General features: G+C 43.5%; 1 protein-coding gene across 3 annotated transcripts in view; it reads left to right on the forward strand.

Moving 5' to 3' along the window:
* The first annotated feature begins 3486 nt into the window (after positions 1-3486).
* LOC139370883 (polybromo 1, like) overlaps positions 3487-26794 on the forward strand; it is a 38326-nt gene continuing 15018 nt past the window's right edge. For all 3 annotated transcript variants that reach the window (XM_071110740.1, XM_071110741.1, XM_071110742.1), the window contains exons 1-20: positions 3487-3595; positions 4315-4470; positions 7157-7254; positions 7388-7535; positions 12726-12875; positions 13162-13347; positions 13678-13776; positions 13974-14151; positions 14312-14528; positions 14804-14945; positions 17108-17205; positions 17697-17835; positions 18160-18297; positions 18906-19017; positions 20733-20940; positions 24748-25051; positions 25314-25450; positions 25551-25762; positions 25913-26095; positions 26222-26379. In XM_071110740.1, coding sequence (XP_070966841.1) covers positions 4333-4470; positions 7157-7254; positions 7388-7535; positions 12726-12875; positions 13162-13347; positions 13678-13776; positions 13974-14151; positions 14312-14528; positions 14804-14945; positions 17108-17205; positions 17697-17835; positions 18160-18297; positions 18906-19017; positions 20733-20940; positions 24748-25051; positions 25314-25450; positions 25551-25762; positions 25913-26095; positions 26222-26379 — 3045 coding nt within the window. In that variant the 5' untranslated portion in view covers positions 3487-3595; positions 4315-4332. The remainder of the gene's footprint in view (positions 3596-4314; positions 4471-7156; positions 7255-7387; positions 7536-12725; positions 12876-13161; positions 13348-13677; positions 13777-13973; positions 14152-14311; positions 14529-14803; positions 14946-17107; positions 17206-17696; positions 17836-18159; positions 18298-18905; positions 19018-20732; positions 20941-24747; positions 25052-25313; positions 25451-25550; positions 25763-25912; positions 26096-26221; positions 26380-26794) is intronic.

Below are 26794 nucleotides of genomic sequence, written 5' to 3' on the forward strand. Positions count from 1 at the left end.
AGAGGAAACATAAGAAAGAGAGAATTAGAGAGAGCATACTTAAATTCACACAGGACACCGGATAAGACAGGAGAAGTACTCCAGATATAACAAACTGACCCTAGCCCCCCGACACAAACTACTGCAGCATAAATACTGGAGGCTGAGACAGGGGGGGTCAGGAGACACTGTGGCCCCATCCGATGATACCCCCGGACAGGGCCAAACAGGAAGGATATAACCCCACCCACTTTTCCAAAGCACAGCCCCCACACCACTAGAGGGATATCTTCAACCACCAACTTACCATCCTGAGACAAGGCCAGGTATAGCCCACAAAGATCTCCGCCACGGCACAACCCAAGGGGTGGCGCCAACCCAGACAGGAAGATCATATCAGTGACTCAACCCACTCAAGTGACGGCATGAAAGAGCACCAGTAAGCCAGTGACTCAGCCCCTGTAATAGGGTTAGAGGCAGAGAATCCCATTGGAAAGAGGGGAACCGGCCAGGCAGAGACAGCAAGGGCGGTTCGTTGCTCCAGAGCCTTTCCGTTCATCTTCACACTCCTGGGCCAGACTACACTCAATCATATGACCCACTGAAGAGATGAGTCTTCAGTAAAGACTTAAAGGTTGAGACTGAGTTTGCATCTCTCATATGGGTAGGCAGACCATTCCATTAAAATGGAGCTCTATAGGAGAAAGCCCTGCCTCCAGCTGTTTGCTTAGAAATTCTACGGACAATTAGGAGGCCTGCATCTTGTGACCGTAGCGTACGTGTAGGTATGTACGGCAAGAACAAATCAGAGAGATAGGTAGGAGCAAGCCCATGTAATGCTTTGTAGGTTAGCAGTAAAACCTTGAAATCAGCTAGCACAGGCTAGCACTGGAGTAATATGATCACATTTTTTGGTTCTAGTCAGGATTCTAGCAGCCGTATTTAGCACTAACTGAAGTTTATTTTGTGCTTTATCCGGGTAGCCGGAAAGTAGAGCATTGCAGTAGTCTAACCTAGAGCATGGATACATTTTTCTGCATCATTTTTGGACAGAAAGTTCCTGATTTTTGCAATGTTACGTAGATGGAAAAAAGCTGTCCTTGAAACAGTCTGAATATGTTTGTCAAAAGAGAGATCAGGGTCCGAATTCACATTTCTTGCCCCTATTAGTTTAACGCAGATCACCTTCTCCCTCTGACCAGCAGAAACACAAACAATTATCACAAGACCACTTCTGGTTAACTTCACCGATTCCACAGCACCCAACTCTGTTTTCATCCACCCTGAAACCACAAACGGATCAGCCAAAAGGCAAGGGTCCACTTTTTCAAAAAAAGGTCACTCCTGTCACAGGCTCATCTTTATCCTAACCCTTGGTGCAAGCCTCGGGCTCCGAGAAATTCACCACACCTACCACCTCCGATACTTCGCCCTCATTCTTCCTCCTGTCTTTAGTTCTCTGCGCGTACACTTTCTACCATTCAACTTGAACAAACCATTTCACTTTTCCCCGCCATTTTTAACATACTCAAGCTCACCCTCTTCCTCCCTCGCTCTTAGATCTCCTCTGCCTCTTTCTCCCTCCATTCCTCCTCGTATCCCAAGTGTGTGTGTATATATATATATACACTGCTCCAAAAAATAAAGGGAACACTTAAACAACACAATGTAACTCCAAGTCAATCACACTTCTGTGAAATCAAACTATCCACTTAGGAAGCAACACTGAATGACAATAAATGTCACATGATGTTGTGCAAATGGAATAGACAACAGGTGGAAATTATAGGAAATTAGCAAGACACCCCCAATAAAGGAGTGGTTCTGCAGGTGGTGACCACAGACCACTTCTCAGTTCCTATGCTTCCTGGCTGATGTTTTGGTCACCTTTGAATGCTGGCGGTGCTTTCACTCTAGTGGTAGCATGAGACGGAGTCTACAACCCACACAAGTGACTCAGGTATTGCAGCTCATCCAGGATGGCACATCAATGCGAGCTGTGGCAAGAAGGTTTGCTGTGTCTGTCAGCGTAGTGTCCAGAGCATGGAGGCGCTACCAGGAGACAGGCCAGTACATCAGGAGACGTGGAGGAGGCCGTAGGAGGGCAACAACCCAGCAGCAGGACCACTACCTCCGCCTTTGTGCAAGGAGGAGCAGGAGGAGCACTGCCAGTGCCCTGCAAAATGACCTCCAGCAGGCCACAAATGTGCATGTGTCTGCTCAAATGGTCAGAAACAGACTCCATGAGGGTGGTATGAGGGCCCGACGTCTATAGGTGGGGGTTGTGCTTACAGCCCAACACTGTGCAGGACGTTTGGCATTTGCCAGAGAACACCAGGATTGGCAAATTCGCCACTGGCGCCCTGTGCTCTTCACAGATGAAAGAAGGTACACACTGAGCACATGTGACAGACGTGACAGAGTCTGGAGACGCCGTGGAGAACGTTCTGCTGCCTGCAACATCCTCCAGCATGACCGGTTTGGCGGTGGGTCAGTCATGGTGTGGGGTGGCATTTCTTTGGGGGGCCTCCATGTGCTCGCCAGAGGTAGCCTGACTGCCATTAGGTATCGAGATGAGATCCTCAGACCCCTTGTGAGACCATATACTGGTGCGGTTGGCCCTGGGACAATGCTAGACCTCATGTGGCTGGCGTGTGTCAGCAGTTCCTGCAAGAGGAAAGCATTGACGCTATGGACTGGCCCGCCCGTTCCCCAGACCTGAATCCAATTGAGCACATCTGGGAAATCATGTCTCGCTCCATCCACCAACGTCTGTTGCACCACAGACTGTCCAGGAGTTGGCGGATGCTTTAGTCCAGGTCTGGGAGGAGATCCCTCAGGAGACCATCCGCCACCTCATCAGGAGCATGCCCAGGCGTTGTAGTGAGTTCATACAGGCACGTGGAGGACACACACACTACTGAGCCTCATTTTGACTTGTTTTAGGGACATTACATCAAAGTTGGATCAGCCTGTAGTGTGGTTTTCCACTTTAATTTTGAGTGTGACTCCAAATCCAGACCACCATGGGTTGATAAATTTGATTTCCATTGATCATTTTTGCGTGATTTTATTGTCAGCACATTCAACTATGTAAAGAAAAAAGTATTTAATAAGAATATTTCATTAATTCAGATCTAGGATGTGTTATTTTAGTGTTCCCTTTATTTTTTTGAGCAGTGTATATGCATGCTAATACTGCACTTGTCCTGACATACATCGTGTTCTTCCCTTTTCAAGGGACGCCATTTAACCGGCTGTCACAATCTCCGAACAGTCAGCACGAACGCGCTCGGGATGTAGCGCTCAACAGTGCATCCCACTTATAAAGCAGCTGCTTCATATTGATGTTCCTCTTTATCAAAAGCTACCACGACGCTTTTCCATTTCAAACCAGCGCGCTCTTTCAACCACCACCCCCACAGTCTCGGCTTCATGCGTTTGATACCCTTTCAAGTCCCTGCCGCCTCCACTGTTTTCAAATGGATCGCAGCTTTATAGGGTCACATCCGGTCACAATATACTGCCACGGGGGAGGAGCTTGACTAGCTAACGTTTCGAATGAATTGACTTTTTAACGAAACAATTTTGCTCAGGGAAACATACTACAATTCAGGTAAACCGGGATTGCATTTTGCTTTCAATTTGTTTATCAAAGTAGCATTACAACTAGCTTGTTAGCAAGCTAGCTCTAGTTTTTACGGTTTAGCGAACGTTTACATTTTAGGCGCTCGCCTTTGCAAGTTTACTTAGTCATCTAGCTAGCTAACAACGTTACTGCTAACTCTGTATTTATCAGCAGATTGTTAGCTAGATAGCGAGATAAACTAGCTAATATTCTACGTCGAAGATCCCATTTTCCCATGTTTTATAACTAGCTGCTACCTAGCTAACGTTACCCGTAGCCAGATAAAGTTAACACGGACGTGTTTAAATGCTTTTCAGAGTTAATCTCTCAATGTTTGTGTGGCTACCGTGTTATGTTGCTACGGTGGTGTTGTTTTGCTGCCATGCTGTGTTGTCGTCTTAGGTCTCTCTTTATGTAGCTAGTGTTTTGGTGTCTGTCTTGTCGTGATGTGTGTTTTGTCCTACTAGTGTACAGTACATTTTATTTTTAATCCCAGCCCTGCTCCCAGCGGGACTCTGTCTCTTTGTAGGCCGTCATTGTAAATCATAATATTTTCTTAATTGACTTGCCTAGTTAAATAAACGAATTATAATAAAATACTTCATTCTGTAACGTTACAGGTCTAGTCAGTGTTTATAATATTATAAAAAAAAATTGGATGCTACTTAGCCAGCAAGCTAACGGTATTTGTGTGTGTTGTTGTGAAGGTACCATCAGTTATACCAATGAGTTCGAAAAGGAGAAGGGCCACCTCTCCATCCAGTAGTAGTGTGAGCGGAGGGGACTTTGACGATGCCTCCTCCTCCACTCCCGGAAGCGGGCGAAAGAGGAGAAGACCCTCTAATGTCCCTACGGTAGATCCTGTGAGTTGAATTTCTTACTCTTCTAGCTCTGATGCAGTGACGATTTTAGCATGTAGATCTTGGTGGGGCAAACTCCCCCCATTATTTTTATGCATGCCAGCAAAGCCACTAAACAATGCATTAATTGCACTATAACGGTGACAAACGGTGTCCACAAACTTTTAGGGCCTAAATAAAGCTGTCCCAACAGCAGATCTTTATTTTCAGCACCATGGAGTGAATCCTTACCAACGCTACACCTAGCTATCAGCGGAGCCTTGTCTGGCGGAGCCTTGTCTGGCAGCAAAATAGTTCATTCGGCCTCATTTACTGCCCTTAAAAAAAGATAGCTGCTATGGCTGACTTGTTTAAACAAATGTGGTTTCTACTGACAATTTATGCCATAGTTTGCACGACGAGCGGAAAAGAGGCAATGCGTCATTTCGATGAAGACATTATTTGAGCAAGCTAGGATGGACGTAGTCAATATAAATATATTTTTTTCAGCCCTTTTGAAATGTACAGTGACAGAATTCCGAACATGGGTCGTCGTTCTTACAGTATTCTCCCTGTACACGAAGTCAGAACTGTAGGATACATAAAGGGAGCATATAAGCAGACAATGAAAGCTCTTACAATATTCAGTGATTACATTTCTCTAGAACAGGCAATAGGCTACATGTGCACCACCAAGTTACAACAGTAGGCTAAGTTAAGAGAGGGAAAGGGACCAAATTAATTAGGGTGAGGCACATGAGCTACTATCAGCTTACTACACAACACACACATAGTATTACTTTCTTAGCTACAGTATACATATCTCCCTGGCATATTACATCATTATGCAGCAGCATACAATACATTTATGGAATAACCTTGTTGTTCTTTGCTCAATTGAAGAGAAGGGGGTGCGGCGGCCCTTCTTGTGGGCAAATTTTGTCATCAAAGTGGGACATTCTCTGGATTTATGGTGATCTCAAGACAACTGGGGACTATCGGGGGGGGGCAAGGTTGAAACGTCAGTGATCTTCAGGTCGGAGCTCTACAAAGAGGCCCAAGTTCTCAACTAGGATTGTTCAAAACGTATTTTCCCAGTAGAAGCTAAAAAAAAATCCCAGAGTTCCCAGTTGTCTTGAACTCCCTGAAGTCTGAGATTTTCCAGTTGTTTTGAACATGGCAGAAGTCATGCTGGATTGACACCACGGCCAATCTATTCAACCTTTTCTGGCCCATGGTGTTATATGTGAATGTTTGTCCGTTTTAAGCTTGGAAAAGAGACCCGTAAACCCAGACTTGGACTACACACCCACTCCACTGAATAGCAGACTAGTGATTGCTTTGCACCGCTTGCAGTTAGCCACTGATTCCTTCCAAACCACTCATTGCTGAATTTGGGATTTCCAACTTGTTGTGTAATGTTCATGTCCGATGTCAGATGAGCACCGATATGTTTTATCTATCATTTCTCTTCATATGACAAGGATTGAAAAGGATTTGCCAGTAGATTGTCGACTTGATTCAAGATGACTGCTTGTCTAGCTTGCTAGCTAAGATTTTGAAAGTATGATGTTGGCATGATCAGTCCAATCAAATATTGTGACCAGTGACCTTGAGCCTTTTTGGATGCGCACTTCTAATGTCAATCTATGGCAGCACCCAAGGGGCTTGAATCTTGCGGTGACGTAGTGTCCCCATGAGTGACAGAACACTGAGCCAATTACGGCGCAACTAGAGAACATTACCAACCCCTGTGCTCTGTATTTTCCGCTGGCTGCCCCACCACCACAGAAAGCAGTGAGCTAGGCTGAAATGCGTGTATTTTGGAGATGCCTTACTCAAGAAAGCAAAAAAGAGACCATGTTTGTATGCGGATTTATGAACTAAACCATTCAAAGAAAAGCTAATTTTTGGTCCATTTAAAATAACATCAAATTGATCTGAAATACAGTGTAGACATTGTTAATGTTGTAAATGACTATTGTAGCTGGAAACGGCTGATTTTTATGGAATATCTATATAGGAGTGCAGAGGCCCATTATGAGCAAACATCATTCCTGTGTTCCAATGGCACATTGTGCTAGCTAATCCAAGTGTATCATTTTAAAAGGCTAATTGATCATTAGAAAACCCCTTTGCAATTGTTTCCACAGATGAAAACTGTTGTTCTGATTAAAGAAGCAATAAAACTGTTCTTTAGATTAGTTGAGTATCTGGAGCATCAGCGTTTGATTACAGGCTCAAAATGGCCAGAAACAGCGTGAGGTGTTCTCTCATTTGTGTTTGGAAGAAGCTAGCCAGATTTAGTTAGTTAGCTTGGGCTCTTGACTACTGTTGTGAGGTCAGAATGCTCGGATAAACCCTGCTCCTCGGCCAGAGCATCCGGTGTGCGCTCTGAACGCTCCATGAGCGAAATGCACTGAATTTACGAATGTACAATCGAACAAAGCTCTTAATTTACAAACGCAGAGAGTGCAGTCTGACACTCCAGAGTGAATTTACGAATCCACCCTAACTATCCCTTTGATAAAGCTTGTGGTTATCTTTATCAACATCCTTGTTTTAGTCTTGGTCAGGTTTGTCATGTTTTATTTGTGTGATGCAGTGAATCCAAGTTTCCCAAACACGGAATTGTTTACTGTAACCTGCTTTGACCCACATTATTATTATTATTATTATTATTATTATTATCATGTTTTTTGTTCAACAGATTGCTGTGTGCCACGAGGTGTACAACACTGTCAGGGACCACAAGGACGACCAAGGAAGACTGCTTTGTGAGCTGTTCATCAGGGTACCAAAGAGAAGGTAAGGGTCATAACAAAAAAAAATTGTCCCTCCCTTTCGCAACCCTTTTTCTGATATTTGGTGCCAAATGACCATAGACGAAATGCAGAGGAAAAGCCCCCAGGTGTCTTATCTCTGCCTCTTCCTCCCTCAGGAAACAGCCAGACTACTATGAGGTGGTGTCCCAGCCCATAGACATGACCAAGATCCAGCAGAAGCTCAAGTCAGAGGACTACCAAGATGTGGAGCAGCTCACTGCTGATTTCCAGCTCATGTTCAACAACGCCAAGACCTACTATAAGGTGACACACACACTATGTGGATTGAAGTCTAAGCTGAAAATCGATTGAAAACTTGATTGTGCTGTACTTTGTGATATTACACTTTGTGATAACAAACATTGTTAGTCTTTGACTAGTAGGAAACACATCCTTTAGACACAGCAGGTTATTCATGCTTTTATATCAGGGTTTCCGTTAGGATAATGTGGTACTGGACAACGTGACTTGGAAGATTTACATTTACTGGCCATTTTGAGAAATATACCGGATTAGGGCGTCTACCTCCGGTGCTCGGAATGACAGAAATAACATTTACATTATGGTAATTCATCTTAACAGAACATTCAACTCCTGTAATGAAGCAGACAATAAAACTTCACTTTCAAACGTTTGCCTAAATGCAGTTCTAAACAGTGCACCTGATGCCAGCAGTATATGACCGAGATGCAAATCTCCCTAGAAAGAGGGTGACTCTAAAGATGCAACAACTAGGACGAGTTGCTAATATGACTAGGATTGTACCTTTGGCTTTGAACAACAAAAGAAAGTTGATATGAAAATCAATAGAACAGGAGAGAAATGGCATATGAGGAAGTCTTTCATAGGCAGCGCAGGTGGCAAAAGGCCTAGTTGATTATTGAGTTGCGGCGGTCAGCGAAAAGCATATAAGTTATGTGTGAAGATTTAAAATATTGAGACATGAAGAAGGGGTGGCGAAGATAGACTATAGGCGCATCTTGTGCCTCAACTAGCCTACCTGGTTAAATAAAGGTGAAATAAATAAAGATCTCTCCAGAATGCATGCGCTCAGCTCTCCAGTATGCACTCAGCTGTCTCCTGACAATTATTTTGCTGTTTCATTGTGTGAATTGTTTATTTGTATCAATTCCCCATTACATGTGTCACGAGTAGTAAAATGTACTGTTAATGCCCGTCATTTGGTTACATTAATTTCTGTTAATGCACTGTATTACTAATTAGGCCTATAGTCATTTACCATTCTCATTCTTGGGGTGGAAATGTGTTTGTCTTTTGTTTGGAGTGCTCCATGTGAGCAATGAGCATGGGTCTGGTTTCTCTGTCTTGTTCATGTTGAGGGAGCAAGCACAGAAGTAGCCTACCTGGCCTGCTGCGCACATACAGTGGGGCAAAAAAGTATTTAGTCAGCCACCAATTGTGTAAGTTCTCCCACTTAAAAAGATGAGGCCTGTAATTTTCATCATAGTTACACTTCAACTATGACAGACAAAATGAGAAAAAAAATCCAGAAAATCACATTGTAGGATTTTTAATGAATTTATTTGCAAATTATGGTGGAAAACAAGTATTTGGTCACCTACAAACAAGCAAGATTTCTGGCTCTCACAGACCTGTAACTTCTTCTTTGAGGGGCTCCTCTGTCCTCCACTCGTTACATGTATTAATGGCACCTGTTTGAACTTATCAGTATAAAAGACACCTGTCCACAACCTCAAACAGTCACACTCCAAACTCCACTATGGTCAAGACCAAAGAGCTGTCAAAGGACACCAGATACAAAATTGTAGACCTTTACCAGGCTGGGAAGACTGAATCTGCAATAGGTAAGAAGCTTGGTTTGAAGAAATCAACTGTGGGAGCAATTATTAGGAAATGGAAGACATACAAGACCACTGATAATCTCCCTCGGTCTGGGGCTCCACGCATGATCTCACCCCGTGGGGTCAAAATTATCACAAGAACGGTGAGCAAAAATCCCAGATCCACACGGGGGGACCTAGTGAATGACCTGCAGAGAGCTGGGACCAAAGTAACAAAGCCTACCATCAGTAACACACTACGCCACCAGGGACTCAAATCCTGCAGTGCCAGACGTGTCCCCCTGCTTAAGCCAGTACATGTCCAGGCCCGTCTGAAGTTTGCTAGAGAGCATTTGGATGATCCAGAAGAAGATTGGGAGAATGTCATATGGTCAGATGAAACCAAAATATAACTTTTTGGTAAAAACTCAACTCGTCGTGTTTGGAGGACAAAGAATCCTGAGTTGCATCCAAAGAACACCATACCTACTGTGAAGCATGGGGGTGGAAACATCATGCTTTGGGGCTGTTTTTCTGCAAAGGGACCAGCACGACTGATCCGTGTAAAGGAAAGAATGAATGGGGCCATGTATCGTGAGATTGAGTGAAAACCTCCTTCCATCAGCAAGGGCATTGAAGATGAAACGTGGCTGGGTCTTTCAGCATGACAATGATCCCAAACACACCGCCCGGGCAACGAGTGGCTTCGTAAGAAGCATTTCAAGGTCCTGGAGTGGCCTAGCCAGTCTCCAGATCTCAACCCCATAGAAAATCTTTGGAGGGAGTTGAACGTCTGCGTTGCCCAGCAACAGCCCCAAAACATCACTGCTCTAGAGGAGATCTGCATGGAGGAATGGGCCAAAATACCAGCAACAGTGTGTGAAAACCTTGTGAAGACTTACAGAAAACGTTTGACCTCTGTCATTGCCAACAAAGGGTATATAACAAATTATTGAGAAACTTTTGTTATTGACCAATACTTATTTTCCACCATAATTTGCAAATAAATTCCTACAATGTGATTTTCTGGATTTCTTTTTCTCATTTTGTCTGTCATAGTTGAAGTGTACCTATGATGAAAATTACAGGCCTCTCTCATCTTTTTAAGTGGTTGAACTTGCACAATTGGTGGCTGACTAAATACTTTTTTGACCCAATGTATGTAGGAAAGTGCCCATTTGGGGATGTTTTCTGCTTGTCTTAACTTACCACGTCTGCTACTAATAAAACAAGCTTCTCAGTAATTTTATAAATGTTATATTTTTTTATTAACTTTTTTACATCCATTGCCAATGGTAGGTCTATTGTGAGGAACTATTAGGCTATTTGAAAAAAATCACCAAGCCTCATTGGAAAAGTCATAAAATACAGTTTGCTTTTGCAAAAACAGCTGTCTGAGGGCTGTAATAGGCGGGTAGATACAATGTTGCAAGTTAGCTAGAAACCACTTCAGGCTGGATCCAGTTGATTGATTTGATACAATGTTGCACTTCACTAGCAATAATACCTCCAGTCAAGACAGACAGGAAAGGGAGGCAGACAGGCTGAGTAGAGAGATTAATGTGATTGAAAGACCTGGAATTTCCATTAGTATGTTTTATTTGTCAGCTTTATCTAATTTTACTTCGTTGACAATAAGTTATAGGCCACCAGATGCATTGGCCACCCCTGAGTTCCATGTGCTCATTTAGGCTATTTAGCCACCAATGATCACAGTGTATCAATGTGTCCATATGGCAGATGCAAGTGCTCTCGCATTAGTTGAGTTTGAACTTTTATATTTTTAGTAGTATAAATAAGATTTTTATGATTTAACGTGATAATGATTTTGAGAAACAAAACGTTATTATTGAAATGAAGCTGTTCCACGGAAATGCGCGTATGAAACTCATAACTGGCACGCAGATCGGAAGAAGTGGTAGGATAAATTGTATGCTTCCCCAAACTTGAAACAAGTCTTTATAAAAGAATTGCCTACACATTTCTTTTGTTTGGATTTTCAAGCAAGGTAGGACATGCCTCATAAAATTAAGTAAAACATTCAGGTTTCAAACTATGTTTTCAAAATGCATACTAGAGGTCGACCGATTAATTGGAATGGCCGATTTAATTAGGGCCGATTTCAAGTTTTCATACCAATCGGTATTTTTGGGTCCCGATTTGCCGACATTGAAAATAAGAAGGTGTTCTTAACTGACTTGCCTGGTTAAATAAAGATGTTTTATTTTTTATATATATATATATATATATATATATATATATTTATTTATAAAAAATAAAACATCTTTATTTAACCAGGCAAGTCAGTTAAGAACACCTTATTTTCAATGGCGGCCTAGGAACGGTGGGTTAACTGCCTCGTTCAGGGGCAGAAAGACAGATTTTCACCTTGTCGGCTCGGGGGATCCAATCTTGCAACCTTACAGTTACCTAGTCCAACGCGATAACAACCTGCCTCTCTCTCGTTGCACTCCACAAGGAGACTGCCTGTTACGCAAATGCAGTAAGCCAAGGTAAGTTGCTAGCTAGCATTAAACTTATCTTATAAAAAACAATCAATCATAATCACTAGTTAACTACACATGGTTGATGATATTACTAGATATTATCTAGTGTGTCCTGTGTTGCATATAATCTGACTGAGCATACAAGTATCTAAGTATCTGACTGAGCGGTGGTAGGCAGAAGCAGGCGCGTAAACATTCATTCAAACAGCACTTTTGTGCGTTTTGCCAGCAGCTCTTCGTTGTGCGTCAAGCATTGCACTGTTTATGACTTCAAACCTATCAACCCCAGAGATGAGGCTGGTGTGACCGAAGTGAAATGGCTGGCTAGTTAGCGTGCGCTAATAGCGTTTCAAACTTCACTTGCTCTGAGCCTTGGGGTGGTTGTTTCCCTTGCTCTGCATGGGTAACGCTGCTTCGATATGGTGGCTGTTGTCGTTGTGTTGCTGGTTCGAGCCCAGGGAGGAGCGAGGAGAGGGACGGAAGCTATACTGTTACACTGGCAATACTAAAGTGCCTATAAGAACATCCAATAGTCAAAGGTTAATGAAATACAAATGGAATAGAGGGAAATAGTCCTATAATAACTATAACCTAAAACTTCTTACCTGGGAATATTGAAGACTCATGTTAAAAGGAACCACCAGCTTTCATATGTTCTCATGTTCTGAGCAAGGAACTGAAACGTTAGCTTTCTTACATAGCACATATTGCACTTTTACGTTCTTCTCCAACACTTTGTTTTTGCATTATTTAAACCAAATTGAACATGTTTCATTATCTACTTGAGGATAAATGGATTTTATTGATGTATTATATTAAGTTAAAATAAGTGTTAATTCAGTATTGTTGTAATTGTCATTATTACAAGTACATATATATTTTTTTAATCGGCTGATTAATCGGTATCGGCTTTTTTGGTCCTCCAATAATCGGTATCGGCGTTAAATCATAATCGGTCCACCTCTAATGCATACTGCCTCCAGCTAAAGTGGTGGGTGACGTGCTGATAGCCTGCCCACCGGTGTTTTTTTTTCTCCCGGGTCAATTTGGCCGGCAACAATTTTATTTATCGGCCTTTTGTTTTTCTGGCCAACAGCCAGCAATTACCGGCTAACGGAAACTCTGTTTTATCTCTGACTTGTCAGGCTGATGGTGTGGAGTACCAAGAGGCCTGCAGGCTGTGGGAACTCTATGTCCACACCAGGAATGAGTTTGTTCAGCCAGGGGATGGTGATGAAGATGACGACGATGGTGAAGACATCCTAGATAATCGTGCTCTCTTCACTGAAGATGAGGTAAAGATTAAAGATCATCTGACAAATATATCTATATATCATGAGATCTTTAAGCTCCTTCCTGCTTTGCATGTCTATCTATCATGGACAATCTACATCATGTTAACTCAACTACATATACCTTTTATTCTCACCTCTTCTGTGTCTACAACATTTACCCTCAAGCTAAGTTTACTCATTGTTGACAAGCTCTGTAGACTTGCAACACTTGCAACTAAAGTTCCATAAGTACTGGATGTACGTGGGATCATAGCTTGTGGTTGTTCCTGTATGCGCTGATCTACAGACCCCACCGAGCTGCCTGAAGGAGGTTTTGGAGCAGCTGCTAGATGCTGTAGTGTCATACACGGACCCCTCAGGAAGGGTCATCAGTGAGCTCTTCCAGAAGCTGCCTTCCAAAGTGCACTACCCAGACTACTATGCCGTTATCAAGGAGCCCCTTGATCTGAGAGCCATCACTCAGAGAATACAGGTATCCTATTCACCTGATGCATTGCAATTTGTGTAGAATTGATTGACATCTAATTGGTTAAGCGTATTAATACATAAGCACATGAATACAGGCCAACTTGATATAATTTGTTATTTTGTGTAATCATATAAGATATCATATGTGTCCTGTGTAGCTCAGTTCGTAGAGCATGGCGCTTGCAGCACCAGGGTTGTGGGTTCGATTCCCGTGGGGGACCGGTATGAAAATGTATACTTTCACTACTGTCGGTCGCTCTGGATAAGAGCGCCTGCTAATTAACAAAAATGTAACTCTGTAACCTAACCATGATATTTTGTGAATCTTTGTCAGATTGGATACTACAAAAGTGTCACCGGCATGGCTAAGGATGTTGACCTTCTGGTGAAAAATGCAAAAACATACAATGAACCAGGATCTCAGGTTTTTAAGGTATATTTATCCTCCTATATGGCATAGGATATATTTTATACAGCATTTCCCTATTGGTATCTTATGTTCTTGTGAGTAGTTGTGCGGAAAGTCTAGTTTCAGTAGAGCCATGTTGTGCTCAAGATTTCCCTGCATGTCTACAACTTAGATGTTATAGAAAGCACACTAATCTCAATGCTTCCTTATTTGATGTCAAGGATGCTAACATCATCAAGAAGGTCTTCATCCAGAGAAAGACTGAGATAGACCATGCTGAGCCCACTAAGACCAGTGTCCGCATCAAGAACCGGAGGTCAGCCCAGGGAGACCGTTTCTCTGCCATCACCCTGGCTTTGCAGTACGGCTCAGAGAATGACGAGGACGCCCTGCTCTCTGGTGAGTTTGTCAACACAACAAACGCGCGCACACACTAACCAGATTTGAATTGTTGAGTCTTTGAGGCCAAGTCCTCCTCATAGCTTTATGTTGTTACGGTGTGGTTAAGTATGTGTGATTTTGTAAATGTGTGCACTTCTCTGTGTATCATGTGTTCCAGGCTCTGTGCATTATGACGAGGGTGAGTCTGAGGCGGAGTGCCTGAGCTCCAGTATGGACATGGGTAACCCAGTGTTCCAGCTGTACGAGGCTGTGAGGGGGGGCAGGAACAGCCAGGGCCCGCTTCTTTCTGAACCCTTCCTCCAGCTGCCCTCCAGGAAAGAATACCCTGACTACTACCAGCAGATCAAACACCCCATCGCCCTGCAGCAGATCAGGTAAGAATAGGCTACTACAGTACATCGTCCTATAGGCACTGTACATGGAGAGTTGGTGTCCGTGTAGCTAACGTCAGTCAATGATGAAAAATAGAATGTCCGCTCACAGTGTTGCTGCCCCCAATGCAATTTCTTTTGTTCGTTTTTCTTTTCTCCTTTTTTGCGAGCAGCAAAACTCTATGGACCTTGTTTTTGTCCAGCTCCTGGTGCTATTTTGAATGTATGTAAAAACCCATCCATTCAGTGAATGATGAACTTCTTTGTCCCTGTCTCAGGGAGAAGATGAAGAATGGGGAGTACGAGAGTGTGGAGCAGATGGACTCTGACCTTACTCTGATGTTTGAGAACGCCAAGTGTTACAACGTGCCCACCTCAGGCATCTCCAAACGGGCCCTCCGGCTGCAGCAGATCCTGCTGGTCAGTAGAGGGACTTGGATCTTGTTTGCCCTTTGCTGTTGGTTTAGGAGGGGGCTCTCCAGCCCTCTTCCTGGGGACCTACCCTCTTGTAGAGTTTCACTCCAACCCCAGTTGTAACTAACCTGATCTAGTGCCTTGCAAAAGTATTCACCCCCCTTGGCCCCCTATTCACCCCCCTATTTTGTTGTATTACAACCAGTAATGTAAATGGATTTTTATTAGGATTTCATGTAATGGACATACACAAAATAGTCAAAATTGATGAAGTGAAATGAAAAAAAATTGTTTAAAAAAATTATACAAAATAAAAAATGGAAAAGTGGTGTGTGCGCATATATTCACCCCCTTTGCTATGAAGCCCCTAAATAAGATCTGGTGCAACCAATTACCTTCAGAAGTCACATAATTAGTTAGATTGCACACAGGTGGACTTTAAGTGTCACATGATCTCAGTATATATACACACCTGTTCTGAAAGGCCCCAGAGTCTGCAACACCACAAAGTGGCACTATGAAGACCAAGGAGCTCTCCAAACAGGTCAGGGTCAAAGTTGTGGAGAAGTACAGATCAGGGTTGGGTTATAAAAAAATATCTTAAACTTTGAATACCCCATGGAGCACCATTTTAAATCCATTATTAAAAAATGTAAAGAATATGACACCACGACAAACCTGCCAAGAGAAGGCCGCCCATCAAAACTCACGGACCAGGCAAGGAGGGCATTAATCAGAAAGGCAACAAAGAGACCAAAGATTACCTTGAAGGAACTGCAAAGCTCCACAGCAGCGATTGAATTAACTGTCCATAGGACCACTTTAAGCCGTACACTCCACAGAGCTGGGCTTTACGGAAGAGTGGCCAGAAAAAAAATAAGCAAACATGTTTGGTGTTCGCCAAAAGGCATGTGGGAGACTCCCCAAACATATGGAAGAAGGTACTCTGGTCAAATGAAACTAAAATTGTGCTTTTTGGCCATCAAGGAAAACTCTATGTCTGGCGCAAACCCAACACCTCTCATCACCCCGAGAACACCATCCCAACAGTGAAGCATGGTGGCGGCAGCATCATGCTGTGGGGGTGTTTTTCATCGGCAGGGACTGAGAAACTGGTCAAAATTGAAGGAATGATGGATGTCTCTAAATACAGGGAAATTCTTGAGGGAAACCCGTTTCAGTCTTCCAGAGATTTCAGACAATGCCCCTAAGCATACTGCTAAAGCAACACTCCGGTGGTTTAGGGGGAACATTTAAACGTATTGGAATGGCCTAGTCAAAGCCCAGACTTCAATCCAATTGAGAATCTGTGGTATGACTTAAAGATTGCTGTACACCAGCGGAACCCATCCAACTTGAAGGAGCTAGAGCAGTTAGATGTGCCAAGCTTATAGAGACATACTCCAAGAGACTTGCAGCTGTAATTGCTGCAAAAGGTGGCTTTATAAAGCATTGACTTTGAGGGGGCGAATAGTTATGCACGCTCAGGTTTTCCGTTTTTTGTCTTATTTCTTTTTTGTTTCACAATAAATAAATAAAAAATGCATCTTCAAAGTGGTAGGCATGTTGTGTAAATCAAATGATACAAACCCCCCCCCAAAAAAATCTATTTTAATTCCAGGTTGGCAACAAAATTGGAAAAATGCCAAGGGGGGTGAATACTTTCATAAGCCACTGTATAGCTTATCAACCAGATAATTATTAGAATCAGGTGCGCTAGATTGGGGTTGGAGAAAAAACGGTAGCTCTCCAGGAACAAGGTTGGAGAGCCCTGGTTTAGGGTAAGAGCTGAATATATTAAACTAGTTCAGAGTTCACTGGTAGGATTTCTTTCTGGTGGTGGGTTGAGACTGGAACTGTAGGAATACAAGACATAAAAATGCTAATTCTGGTAGGGTTTCTATATAACAGTGGTGGCTGCTGAGTGGAGGGTGGCTCATAATAATGGCCAGAACGGAGCAAATGGAATGGCATCAAGCACATGGAAACCATGTTTTTGATACCATTCCACTTATTCCGCTCCAGCCATTACCATGGGCCCGTCATGGGCCTCCCCAATTAAGGTTCCACCAACCTCCTGTGCTGTATACAAAATCATTTAAGACCGAATGGTGAGTAGTACACTATTGTTATTGTTTTGAATGCAGTATGTAATGAATGTTTTGCAGCTTAAGAAGAGGGAGCTTTTGAGGAGAGGTGACGAAGAGGAACAGGACAGCATTCTGTCCTCTGACACAGGAACTGGCAGTACCACCAAGAGGAAAAGGTAGGACCACTTCTCTCGTTCTCTACATAGATGCCGATTGTTGCCATCTCACACCAAGTCAACCACCTATCGATTTCTGTGTCTATCTACAACAGCTGCCCTCATGCTTATAAGTCACAGGAGGTTGGTGGCACCTTAATTGTGCAGGACGGCCTCATAGTAATGGCTGGAACAGAATGGACGGAATGGTATCGAACGCATCTAACACATGGTTTCCATGTGTTTACCATTCCATTGACGCCAATCCAGCCTATGTTATGAGCTGTCCTTCCCTCAGTAGCCTGTGTTATAAGTTGACCCTTTGTCAAGCTAAGTAGATCTGCAACACTTGCACTCAAGTTGCCTACAGGCGGCCAGGTTTTTTTAATCAAATCTATAAAGCATTAATTCGCTATCCTGACAACTTGTGTTAGCTAATATTGCATTCATACATATTTTATATTTAATTTAAAAAAGTAACTTCACTAACCCAGGCTTCTCTTGCCCTGCAGCCATAAGAAGAACATGAAGAACCGTATGAAGGCACTGTATGCTGCAGTGACTGAAGCCAGAGAGCCAGGGACCAACCGGAGGCTCTGTGATCTGTTCATGGTCAAGCCCTCCAAGAAGGATTACGCAGACTACTACAAGGTAGATAGATATAAGTTCAACACAAGGCTTTCACAATCCACTAGTTGGTGGTAGCTAGGGTCAATTAATCAACGTTTTTCTTTAAACGTACCAATCTTACTTTCCATGACAAAATGTAGTCCGGTGTATTGGACGTATCCTATTGCAGTGGAGAAACGCCACACATGTTTTATATCCAAGCAGAATCTTGTTTATTTGAAAAGCGTATCTCGGGTTCAGCAATGGAAAGTATCTTGGAATTGTTATTTTTATTCCCCAATGTTGGAATCGATACAGATGCCGTGGATCGACTAATCTATGAACCTAACTCCTCCCTACTATCAGGTGATCCTGGAGCCCATGGACCTTAAGACCATCGAGCACAACGTTCGCTCAAAGCGCTACGCCACCGAAGAAGCCCTGATGGACGACATGAGGCTGATGTTCCGCAATGCACGTCACTACAACGAGGAGGGATCTCAGGTAGGACCACAGCCAATCACTCACAGGGCCATGTCGCTGTGAACAGTGTGAAGCGAACCGGTGCACATGCGCAGATAGTGTGTGAGAGCAAAGTGTTGTATCTCGCTCATTCAGTATCCTCAGCTATTCATTGATGATAGGCCCTGTTTTACTGAAGTTGAAAGACATTGTGAGATTATTACATTGCAAGATACAGCTTTTGATTGTCGTTAGGTAGGTCTAGTGCACGGTCTGACTGTCTACGAGGTGGCCGACCTGCCTGTACTGTGCCCCTCCCCTCTCTCGCCATCCCTCGCTAGCTTGCTATGACGACAGTGAGACCCAAAGAATTGCTGGCATTATGAATTCACGTGGAATTTCTTCTTCTCATTATAACAGAAAACTGATTTTGAAAAAATAAAAATTTCAGTTTGAACATTTAGATCGTTTTTTTTTTCAATTTGCCATATCCATAGTAGGTGTAAAACTGGGTGGGACTGACTACCTGAACTTGTCCAGTAAGAAACTGAATGCTGCCTATTCTATTCCTTATTGAACACAACCCTGGGCTAAATTTACAAAAAAAGGGAGGGTTGAGTTACATGTTCTGATGTTGTTTTGCTGTGAAGGTTTATAACGACGCTGGCATCCTGGAGAAGATAGTGAAGGACAAGAGGAAGGAGCTAGGAGCTTCTCCCGAGGAGGACACTGACAACATGGGATCTCCTAAGCTCAAACTAAGTGTGTTTGACTCTTCTCAATGGGCGTTTTAACATTACTTCCGAAAAAATTCCAAGAAAACATACACCGTAGCCAAATACACTTAAACTCAGTTTTTCACAATTCCTGACATTTAATCCTAGTAAAGATTCCCTGTTTTAGGTCAGTTAGGATTACCACTTTATTTTAAGAATGTGAAATGTCAGAATAATAGGGGGGAAGAGTGATTTATTTCAGCATTTCTTTCTTTCATCACATTCCCAGTGGGTCAGAAGTTTACATACACTCAATTAGTATTTGGTAGCATTGCCTTTAAATTGTTTAACTTGGGTCAAACGTTTCGGGTAGCCTTCCACAAGCTTCCCACAATAAGTTGGGTGAATTTTGGCCCATTCCTTTTGACAGAGCTGGTGTAACCGAGTCGGGGTTTGTAGGCCTCCTTGCTCGCACATGCTTTTTCAGTTCTGCCCACAAATTTTTTATAGGATTGAGGTCAGAGCTTTGTGATGGCCACTCCAATACCTCGACTTTGTTGTCCTTAAGCCATTTTGCCACAACTTTGGAAGTATGCTTGGGGTCATTGTCCATTTGGAAGACCCGTTTGCAGCCAAGCTTTAACTTCCTGACTGATATTCTTGCTTCAATATATCTACATAATTTTCCTCCCTCATGAAGCCATCTATTTTGTGAAGTGCACCAGTCCCTCCGGTAGCAAAGCACACCCACAACATGATGCTGCCACCCCATGCTTCACGGTTGGGATGGTGTTCTTCAGCTTGCAAGCCTCCCCGTCTTTCCTCCAAACATAACGATGGTCATTATGGCCAACTGTTCTATTTTTGTTTCATCAGACCAGAGGACATTTCTCCAAAAAGTACGATCTTTGTCCCCATGTGCAGTTGCAAACCATAGTCTGGCTTTTTTATGGCGGTTTTGGAGCAGTGGCTTCTTCCTTGCTGAGTGGCCTTTCAGGTTATATCGATATAGGACTCGTTTTACTGTGGATATAGATACTTTTGTACCTATTTCCTCCAGCATCTTCACATGGTCCTTTGCTGTTGTTCTGGGATTAATTTGCACTTTTAGCACCAAAGTACATTTATCTCTAGGAGACAGAACGCGTCTCCTGAGCGGTATGAAGGCTGCGTGGTCCCATGGTGTTAATACTTGCGTACTATTGTTTGTACAGATGAATGTGGTACCTTCAGGCATTTGGAAATTGCTCCCATGGATAAACCAGACTTGTTGAGGTCTACAATTTTCGTTCCTGATGTCTTGGCTGATTTCTTTTGATTTTCCCATGATGCCAAGCAAAGAGGCACTGAGTTTGAATGTAGGCCTTGAAATACATCTACAGGTACACCTCCAATTGACTCAAATGATGTCAATTAGCTTATCAGAAGCTTCTAAAGCCATGACATCATTTTCTGGAATCTTCCAAGCTGTTTAAAGGCCCAGTCAACTTAGGGTATGTCAACTTCTTACCCGCTGGAATTGTGATACAGTGAATTATAAGTGAAATAATTTGTCTGTAAGCAATTGTTGGAAAAAGGACTTGTGTCATGCACAAAGTAGATGTCCTAACCGACTTGCCAAAACTTTAGTTTGTTTACAAGAAATTTGTGGAGTGGTTGAAAAACGAGTTTTAATGACTCCAACCTAAGTGTATGTAAACTTCCCTCTTCAACTGTATATCTTGCTGTTTTGATTACATTTTCACGGAATTCTCTCTGTAGGGAAGAGTGGTGTGTCTCCTAAGAAGTCCAATAAGTGCCTGACCCCCCTGCAGCAGCGCCTCAACGAGCTGTATGACGCTGTGAGGAACTACACAGACGCCAGGGGGCGACGTATCTCCACCATCTTCCTGCGCCTGCCCTCCCGTGCCGAGCTGCCTGACTACTACGCCACCATCAAGAGGCCCATCGACATGGAGCGCCTGCGCAGGTAAGCTAGAGGCTAACCTGTGTGTGTGGTAGTGATGCGCGGGTTGACTCATAACCCGCAGTTCCTGCGGTTATATCTGGGGGTTTAGGGTCATGTAATATTGTGTGGATAAAGGCTGGGTTGAATAAAGAGAAAACAATGCCTTACATTCATGGATGTTTTATCATTCTTGTGCAATTTATATTTCTAGGCTACATTGAGGTTTTTCTTTCATTATTTTAGGCTAACTGTACGCGTGCCAAATAGTCTACAAATTATTTTGGGAACGGGCAAAAAAAATCTAGCGTTAATCCACAGTGGCAAAAAGGACAATGTCAGAGTTTTATTCAATATGAGAAAAGCTGTGAAATGGAGAGTTGAAAATAGAGCGAAGGGAGGGCCAGAAATGTAATGTTTTGGAAAGATGTGGTAAAATTATGATAGCAGTACAGTCTGTGTAATTGTGAGGGCTATATAAATTCAACAGTCACAAGACTGGGACTTCAAATAAGCCTATGACACGTTAAGGGAACTGTAGCCTACTGTTCGGATGGGTTAAATGGAAAATTAAATCTGGACACTGACTCTGTCTATAACCTCTCACATAGCCTTAATATTATCTCCTGAAGAATTAAGCATTTCTTACAGTAAATTTAGGCTATACACCAAATGTAGGCTACATTTTTACTTGGAAACATGAGTTGAGAGAATCTTTCTTTCAGTATCTTGAGAGAATGCAAATGCACAGTTAGCACCACTACAGACCGTATCTATCTTTATCAGCATCATAAAAGCTGATAGTATTTCAACCACAAAATATGCATCCAAGCTGAAATAAAATCTCATCAGAAACATGTTGGGTCGTTTTCACAGCTTTCTATTTCCTTACAACTGGTCAAACTGATGTAATTTGGAAGTTTGAATCCCAGTAAATATTTCAATTTTTTTAAAGTTATTGCATTTTCTCCTCAGCCCCTAAACATCTTTAGCTCCGCGAAAGAAGCAGAGATGACAGAGAACTTTACCAATGTCAACTAGATTGAAGCATTCATTCTGTTGAATTCTTATTATTTTTTTTAAATTTCACCTTTATTTAACCAGGTAGGCTAGTTGAGAACAAGTTCTCATTTACAACCTGGCCAAAATAAAGCAAAGCAGTGCGACACAAACAACAACACAGAGTTACACATGGAATAAACAAACATACAGTCAACAATACAATAGAAAAAGTCTATATACAGTGTGCAAATGAGATACGATAAGGGAGGTAAAGGCAATACGTGGGCATAGTGGCGAAATAATTACAATATAGCAAATAAACACTGGAGTGATTGATGTGCAGAAGATGAGTGTGCAAGTAGAGTATTATGTATTATGACATTATTCTGGTGCGCAAGGGTTTATTTAGTATTCTAGTGTAACATATAATGAGAGGAGAGAAGCTGCATGTATCTAATATAGACAAGTTGACTAAGAAATAGCCTACCAAAATGTCAGAAATTATAAGCAGAACCATATTTACCGGGTAAGAAACTCCTGCACCTCCTGTCAACTCTTTCTGCCGTCTCTGACTGTAGCCTACAGCGAATTCTCTAAATTAGCGGGTCAGGGTTGAGTATGTGCCTCAGATTTTCACTTTATTACATATAGTTGGGTGGTTGCGGGTGGGTTATTAGCAATTGCAGGTGGGTGCGGGTGAACAAACAGCTGACCCTTCCACCACTAGTGTGTGGCTAGCTAAAGGTTAGGTTGCTGGGTGGTTAGAGAGGTGTGCCAGGAACTAAGGTTGCCCTGTTTGAATCCCTGCTCCGACGGGGAAAAGCTGTTGTGGAGTGAGCCAGCAACTGGAGGGTTGCTTGTGTCGGTATCCTTGAGCAGGGCACTTATCCCCTAAACTGCATCAGTGGCACTTGGGGTTGGGATCTGATAAAACTAAAAACAACCTTTCATTCAGTAGAATAAAATAAGAAGAGTATAATACAAAAATAACAGGTATCAGAATAAAATTGACTGTAACAACAACGGCAATGACGTTTATTTGAGTATGATTTGCCCTCCAAAAATGAATAATTAAATAAATACTACATAGGATGTTGTAGCTCTATTTGAATGAAGTGAGATAAATGACAAGTCCATAAAGCAAACCATATTAAGTAAAGATGTCAACAAAAAAAAATATATATATATATACACTGCTCAAAAAAATAAAGGGAACACTTAAACAACACAATGTAACTCCAAGTCAATCACACATCTGTGAAATCAAACTGTCCACTTAAGAATCAACACTGACTGATTGACAATAAATTTCACATGCTGTTGTGCAAATGGAATAGACAATAGGTGGAAATTATAGGCAATTAGCAAGACACCCCTAATAAAGGTGTGGTTCTGCAGGGGGTGACCACAGACCACTTCTCAGTTCCTATGCTTCCTGGCTGATGTTTTGGTCACTTTTGAATGCTGGCGGTGCTTTCACTTTAGTCGTAGCATGAGACGGAGTCTACAACCCACACAAGTGGCTCAGGTAGTGCAGCTCATCCAGGATGGCACATCAACGCGAGCTGTGGCAAGAAGGTTTGCTTTGTCTGTCAGCGTAGTGTCCAGAGCATGGAGGCGCTACCAGGAGACAGGCCAGTACATCAAGAGACGTGGAGGAGGCCGTAGGAGGGCAACAACCCAGCAGCAGGACCGCTACCTCCGCCTTTGTGCGAGGAGCAGGAGGAGCACTGCCAGAGCCCTGCAAAATGACCTCCAGCAGGCCACAAATGTTCATGTGTCTGCTCAAACTGTCAGAAACAGACTACATAAGGGTGGTATGAGGGCCCTACGTCCACAGGTGGGGGTTGTGCTTACAGCCCAACACCGTGCAGGACGTTTGGCATTTGCCAGAGAACACCAAGATTGGCAAATTCGCCACTGTGCATCTGTGCTCTTCACAGATGAAAGCAGGTTCACACTGAGCACATGTGACAGACGTGACAGAGTCTGGAGATGCCGTGGAGAACGTTCTGCTGCCTGCAACATCCTCCAGCATGACCGGTTTGGTGGTGGGTATGTCATGGTGTGGGGTGGCATTTCTTTGGGGGGCCGCACAGCCCTCCATGTGCTCGCCAGAGGTAGCCTGACTGCCATTTGGTACCGAGATGAGATCCTCAGACCCCTTGTGAGACCATATGCTGGTGCGGTTGGCCCTGGGTTCCTCCTAATGCAAAACAATGCTTGACCTCATGTGGCTGGAGTGTGTCAGCAGTTCCTGCAAGAGGAAGGCATTGATGCTATGGACTGACCCGCCCCTTCCCCAGACCTGAATCCAATTGAGCACATCTGGGACATCATGTCTCGCTCCATCCACCAATGCCACGTTGCACCACAGACTGTCCAGGAGTTGGCGGATGCTTTAGTCCAGGTCTGGGAGGAGATCTCTCAGGAGACCATCCGCCACCTCATCAGGAGCATGCCCAGGCGTTGTAGGGAGGTAATATAGGCACGTGGAGGCCACACACACTACTGAGCCTCATTTTGACTTGTTTTGAGGACATTACATCAAAGTTGGATCAGCCTGTAGTGTGGTTTTCCACTTGAATTTTGAGTGTGACTCCAAATCCAGACTTCCATGGGTTGATAAATTTGATTTCCATTGATAATTTTTGTGTGATTTTGTTGTCAGCACATTCAACTATGTAAAGAAAAAAGTATTTAATAAGGATTTTTCATTCATACAGATCTAGGATGTGTTATTTTAGTGTTCCCTTTATTTTTTTGAGCAGTGTATATTTCTCCCTGTTTCAATAGAAAATGCAATGATCTTATCATCTTGTTCTCCAGCCACATGGCGGGAGGCCGATACCAGGACGTGGATGCTCTGGTGGAAGACTTTGCAGTGATGTTCAACAACGCCTGTACCTACAACGAGCCAGAGTCCCTGATCTACCGTGACGCTCTGCTCCTCCACCGGGTGCTCCTGGATACCCGGCGGCTGCAGGAGGGAGGGGAGGAGGGCGGCGGCTCTCCCCCTGCTGTAGGGCCAGTGGTCATGGAACTGATCAGGAACCTGTTTGTGTCTGTGCTGGCGCACCAGGACGAGGAGGGGAGGTGTTACAGTGACTCACTGGCTGAGATCCCTGCCCAGGTAAGAGAAAGGAGATCGCCCATACTCTACCTGGTGCTGCCGTATTCATAGTGTCTCGGGGTAGGAGTGCTGATCTAGGATCAGGTCCCCCACTGTCTATGTAATAAAAAAAGGCAAAACCTATCATAATTCAGCACTCATATGGCCCTTGGTTATGCTCTTAAAAATAACTAATGTTTAAGATATCAGCAAAGTCATTCAGAGTTTTTAATAGCAACTGTTTTTCTGAACGACAAATAAAACTGTTAACTGACTTCAACAGGACCCGACCAGCCCGGAGAACCCTCCGCTCAACTTCGACGTGATCCGGGCCAACATAGACCGAGGACGCTACCGCAGGCTGGACGTGTTCCAGGAGCACATGTTCAATGTGCTGGAGAAGGCCAGGCGCCTGCACAGGTACATACGTAGTCATTAGAAAGGCCTTTTTAATTACTCTCCAACCTTTTTTTAGTCTTGAACCACCCCAGAACCCTCAACTTGCCCTGTCTCTTCCCAGGACGGACTCTGAGATCTTTGAGGATGCGGTGGAGCTGCAGCAGTTCTTTATAAAGATCCGGGATGAGCTGTGTAAGAACGGAGAGATCCTCCTCTCCCCTGCGCTCAGCTACACCTCCAAACACCTGCACAATGACGTGGAGCAGGAAAAGAGAGAGAAACTACCTAAGGAGATAGAGGAGGACAAACTGAAGAAGGAGGAGGAGAACAAAGGTGTGTTAGTGCGTGATGGCGTTGTGGCCGGGTATGCGTGTGTAGAATACGTGCATTTCTTCTGTGCTGGGGTGTGATTGCCAGTGCAGGTGATTGAGTCTGAAGCGTATACAATGTGAGAGGTATTATACTATTCTAATTTACTTCCAGAAGAGGGAGAGAAGGCTGAGGACCCAGCTGGGGGAGGTGCAGGGCCAGAGAGGACATACCGTCAGGACTGCAGCTTTGAGAACAGAACCTACCACGTGGGTGACTGTGTCTACGTGCAGCCAGCCGAGGCCAACCTCAAGCCTCACATCGTCTGCATCGAGCGCCTGTGGGAGGATGAAGCAGGTAACCAACTCAACACGCAGGTTTAGACATGCACGCTTTGACACACACACACACACACACACTCTTACTGCTTTCTGACACTCCCTCCTGTTAGTAATGTGTGTGTGTGTGTGTGTGTGTGTGTAGGTGAGAAGTGGCTGTATGGCTGTTGGTTCTACAGGCCTAGTGAGACCTTTCATCTAGCCACACGCAAGTTCCTCAAGCAAGAGGTCTTCAAGAGTGACTACTTCAACAAAGTACCAGTCAGCAAGATACTGGCAAAATGCATGGTCATGTTTGTCAAGGTAAGGCTATCCAATATATCTGAACGGTTTTGATAATACACACCCCGGGACCATAGATGTATGCAATTCTATGCTCATCTATCGGATCATTATCTTAGCTGAACATTATAGCTACATGCATGCCCCGCCTACCTCAGGATCTGTCTTCTTCAGCCATCTATTTCCTGTGTTTGAAGGGTGCTTTTATTTCTCTCCTGCAACTCATTCATGCTCTTACTTGTGCCTGTCGCTTTTTCACGTTAACGTTATGACTGCGGAGATGTTTATAATGACCTGTCAAACACACCCCAGTAATTGCTGAAATGGGCTCAATGGAATACATTCTTTCTGTTGCATCTTTAAGAACGCTAAAGCTTTGTCTGGAATGTAATGTAGGCCTGTTGTCTCGACACTTTTACATCACAAGAAAGAGAAG

This window comes from Oncorhynchus clarkii, chromosome 17 (assembly GCF_045791955.1).
Source record: "Oncorhynchus clarkii lewisi isolate Uvic-CL-2024 chromosome 17, UVic_Ocla_1.0, whole genome shotgun sequence".
Taxonomy (NCBI): Eukaryota; Metazoa; Chordata; class Actinopteri; order Salmoniformes; family Salmonidae; genus Oncorhynchus; species Oncorhynchus clarkii.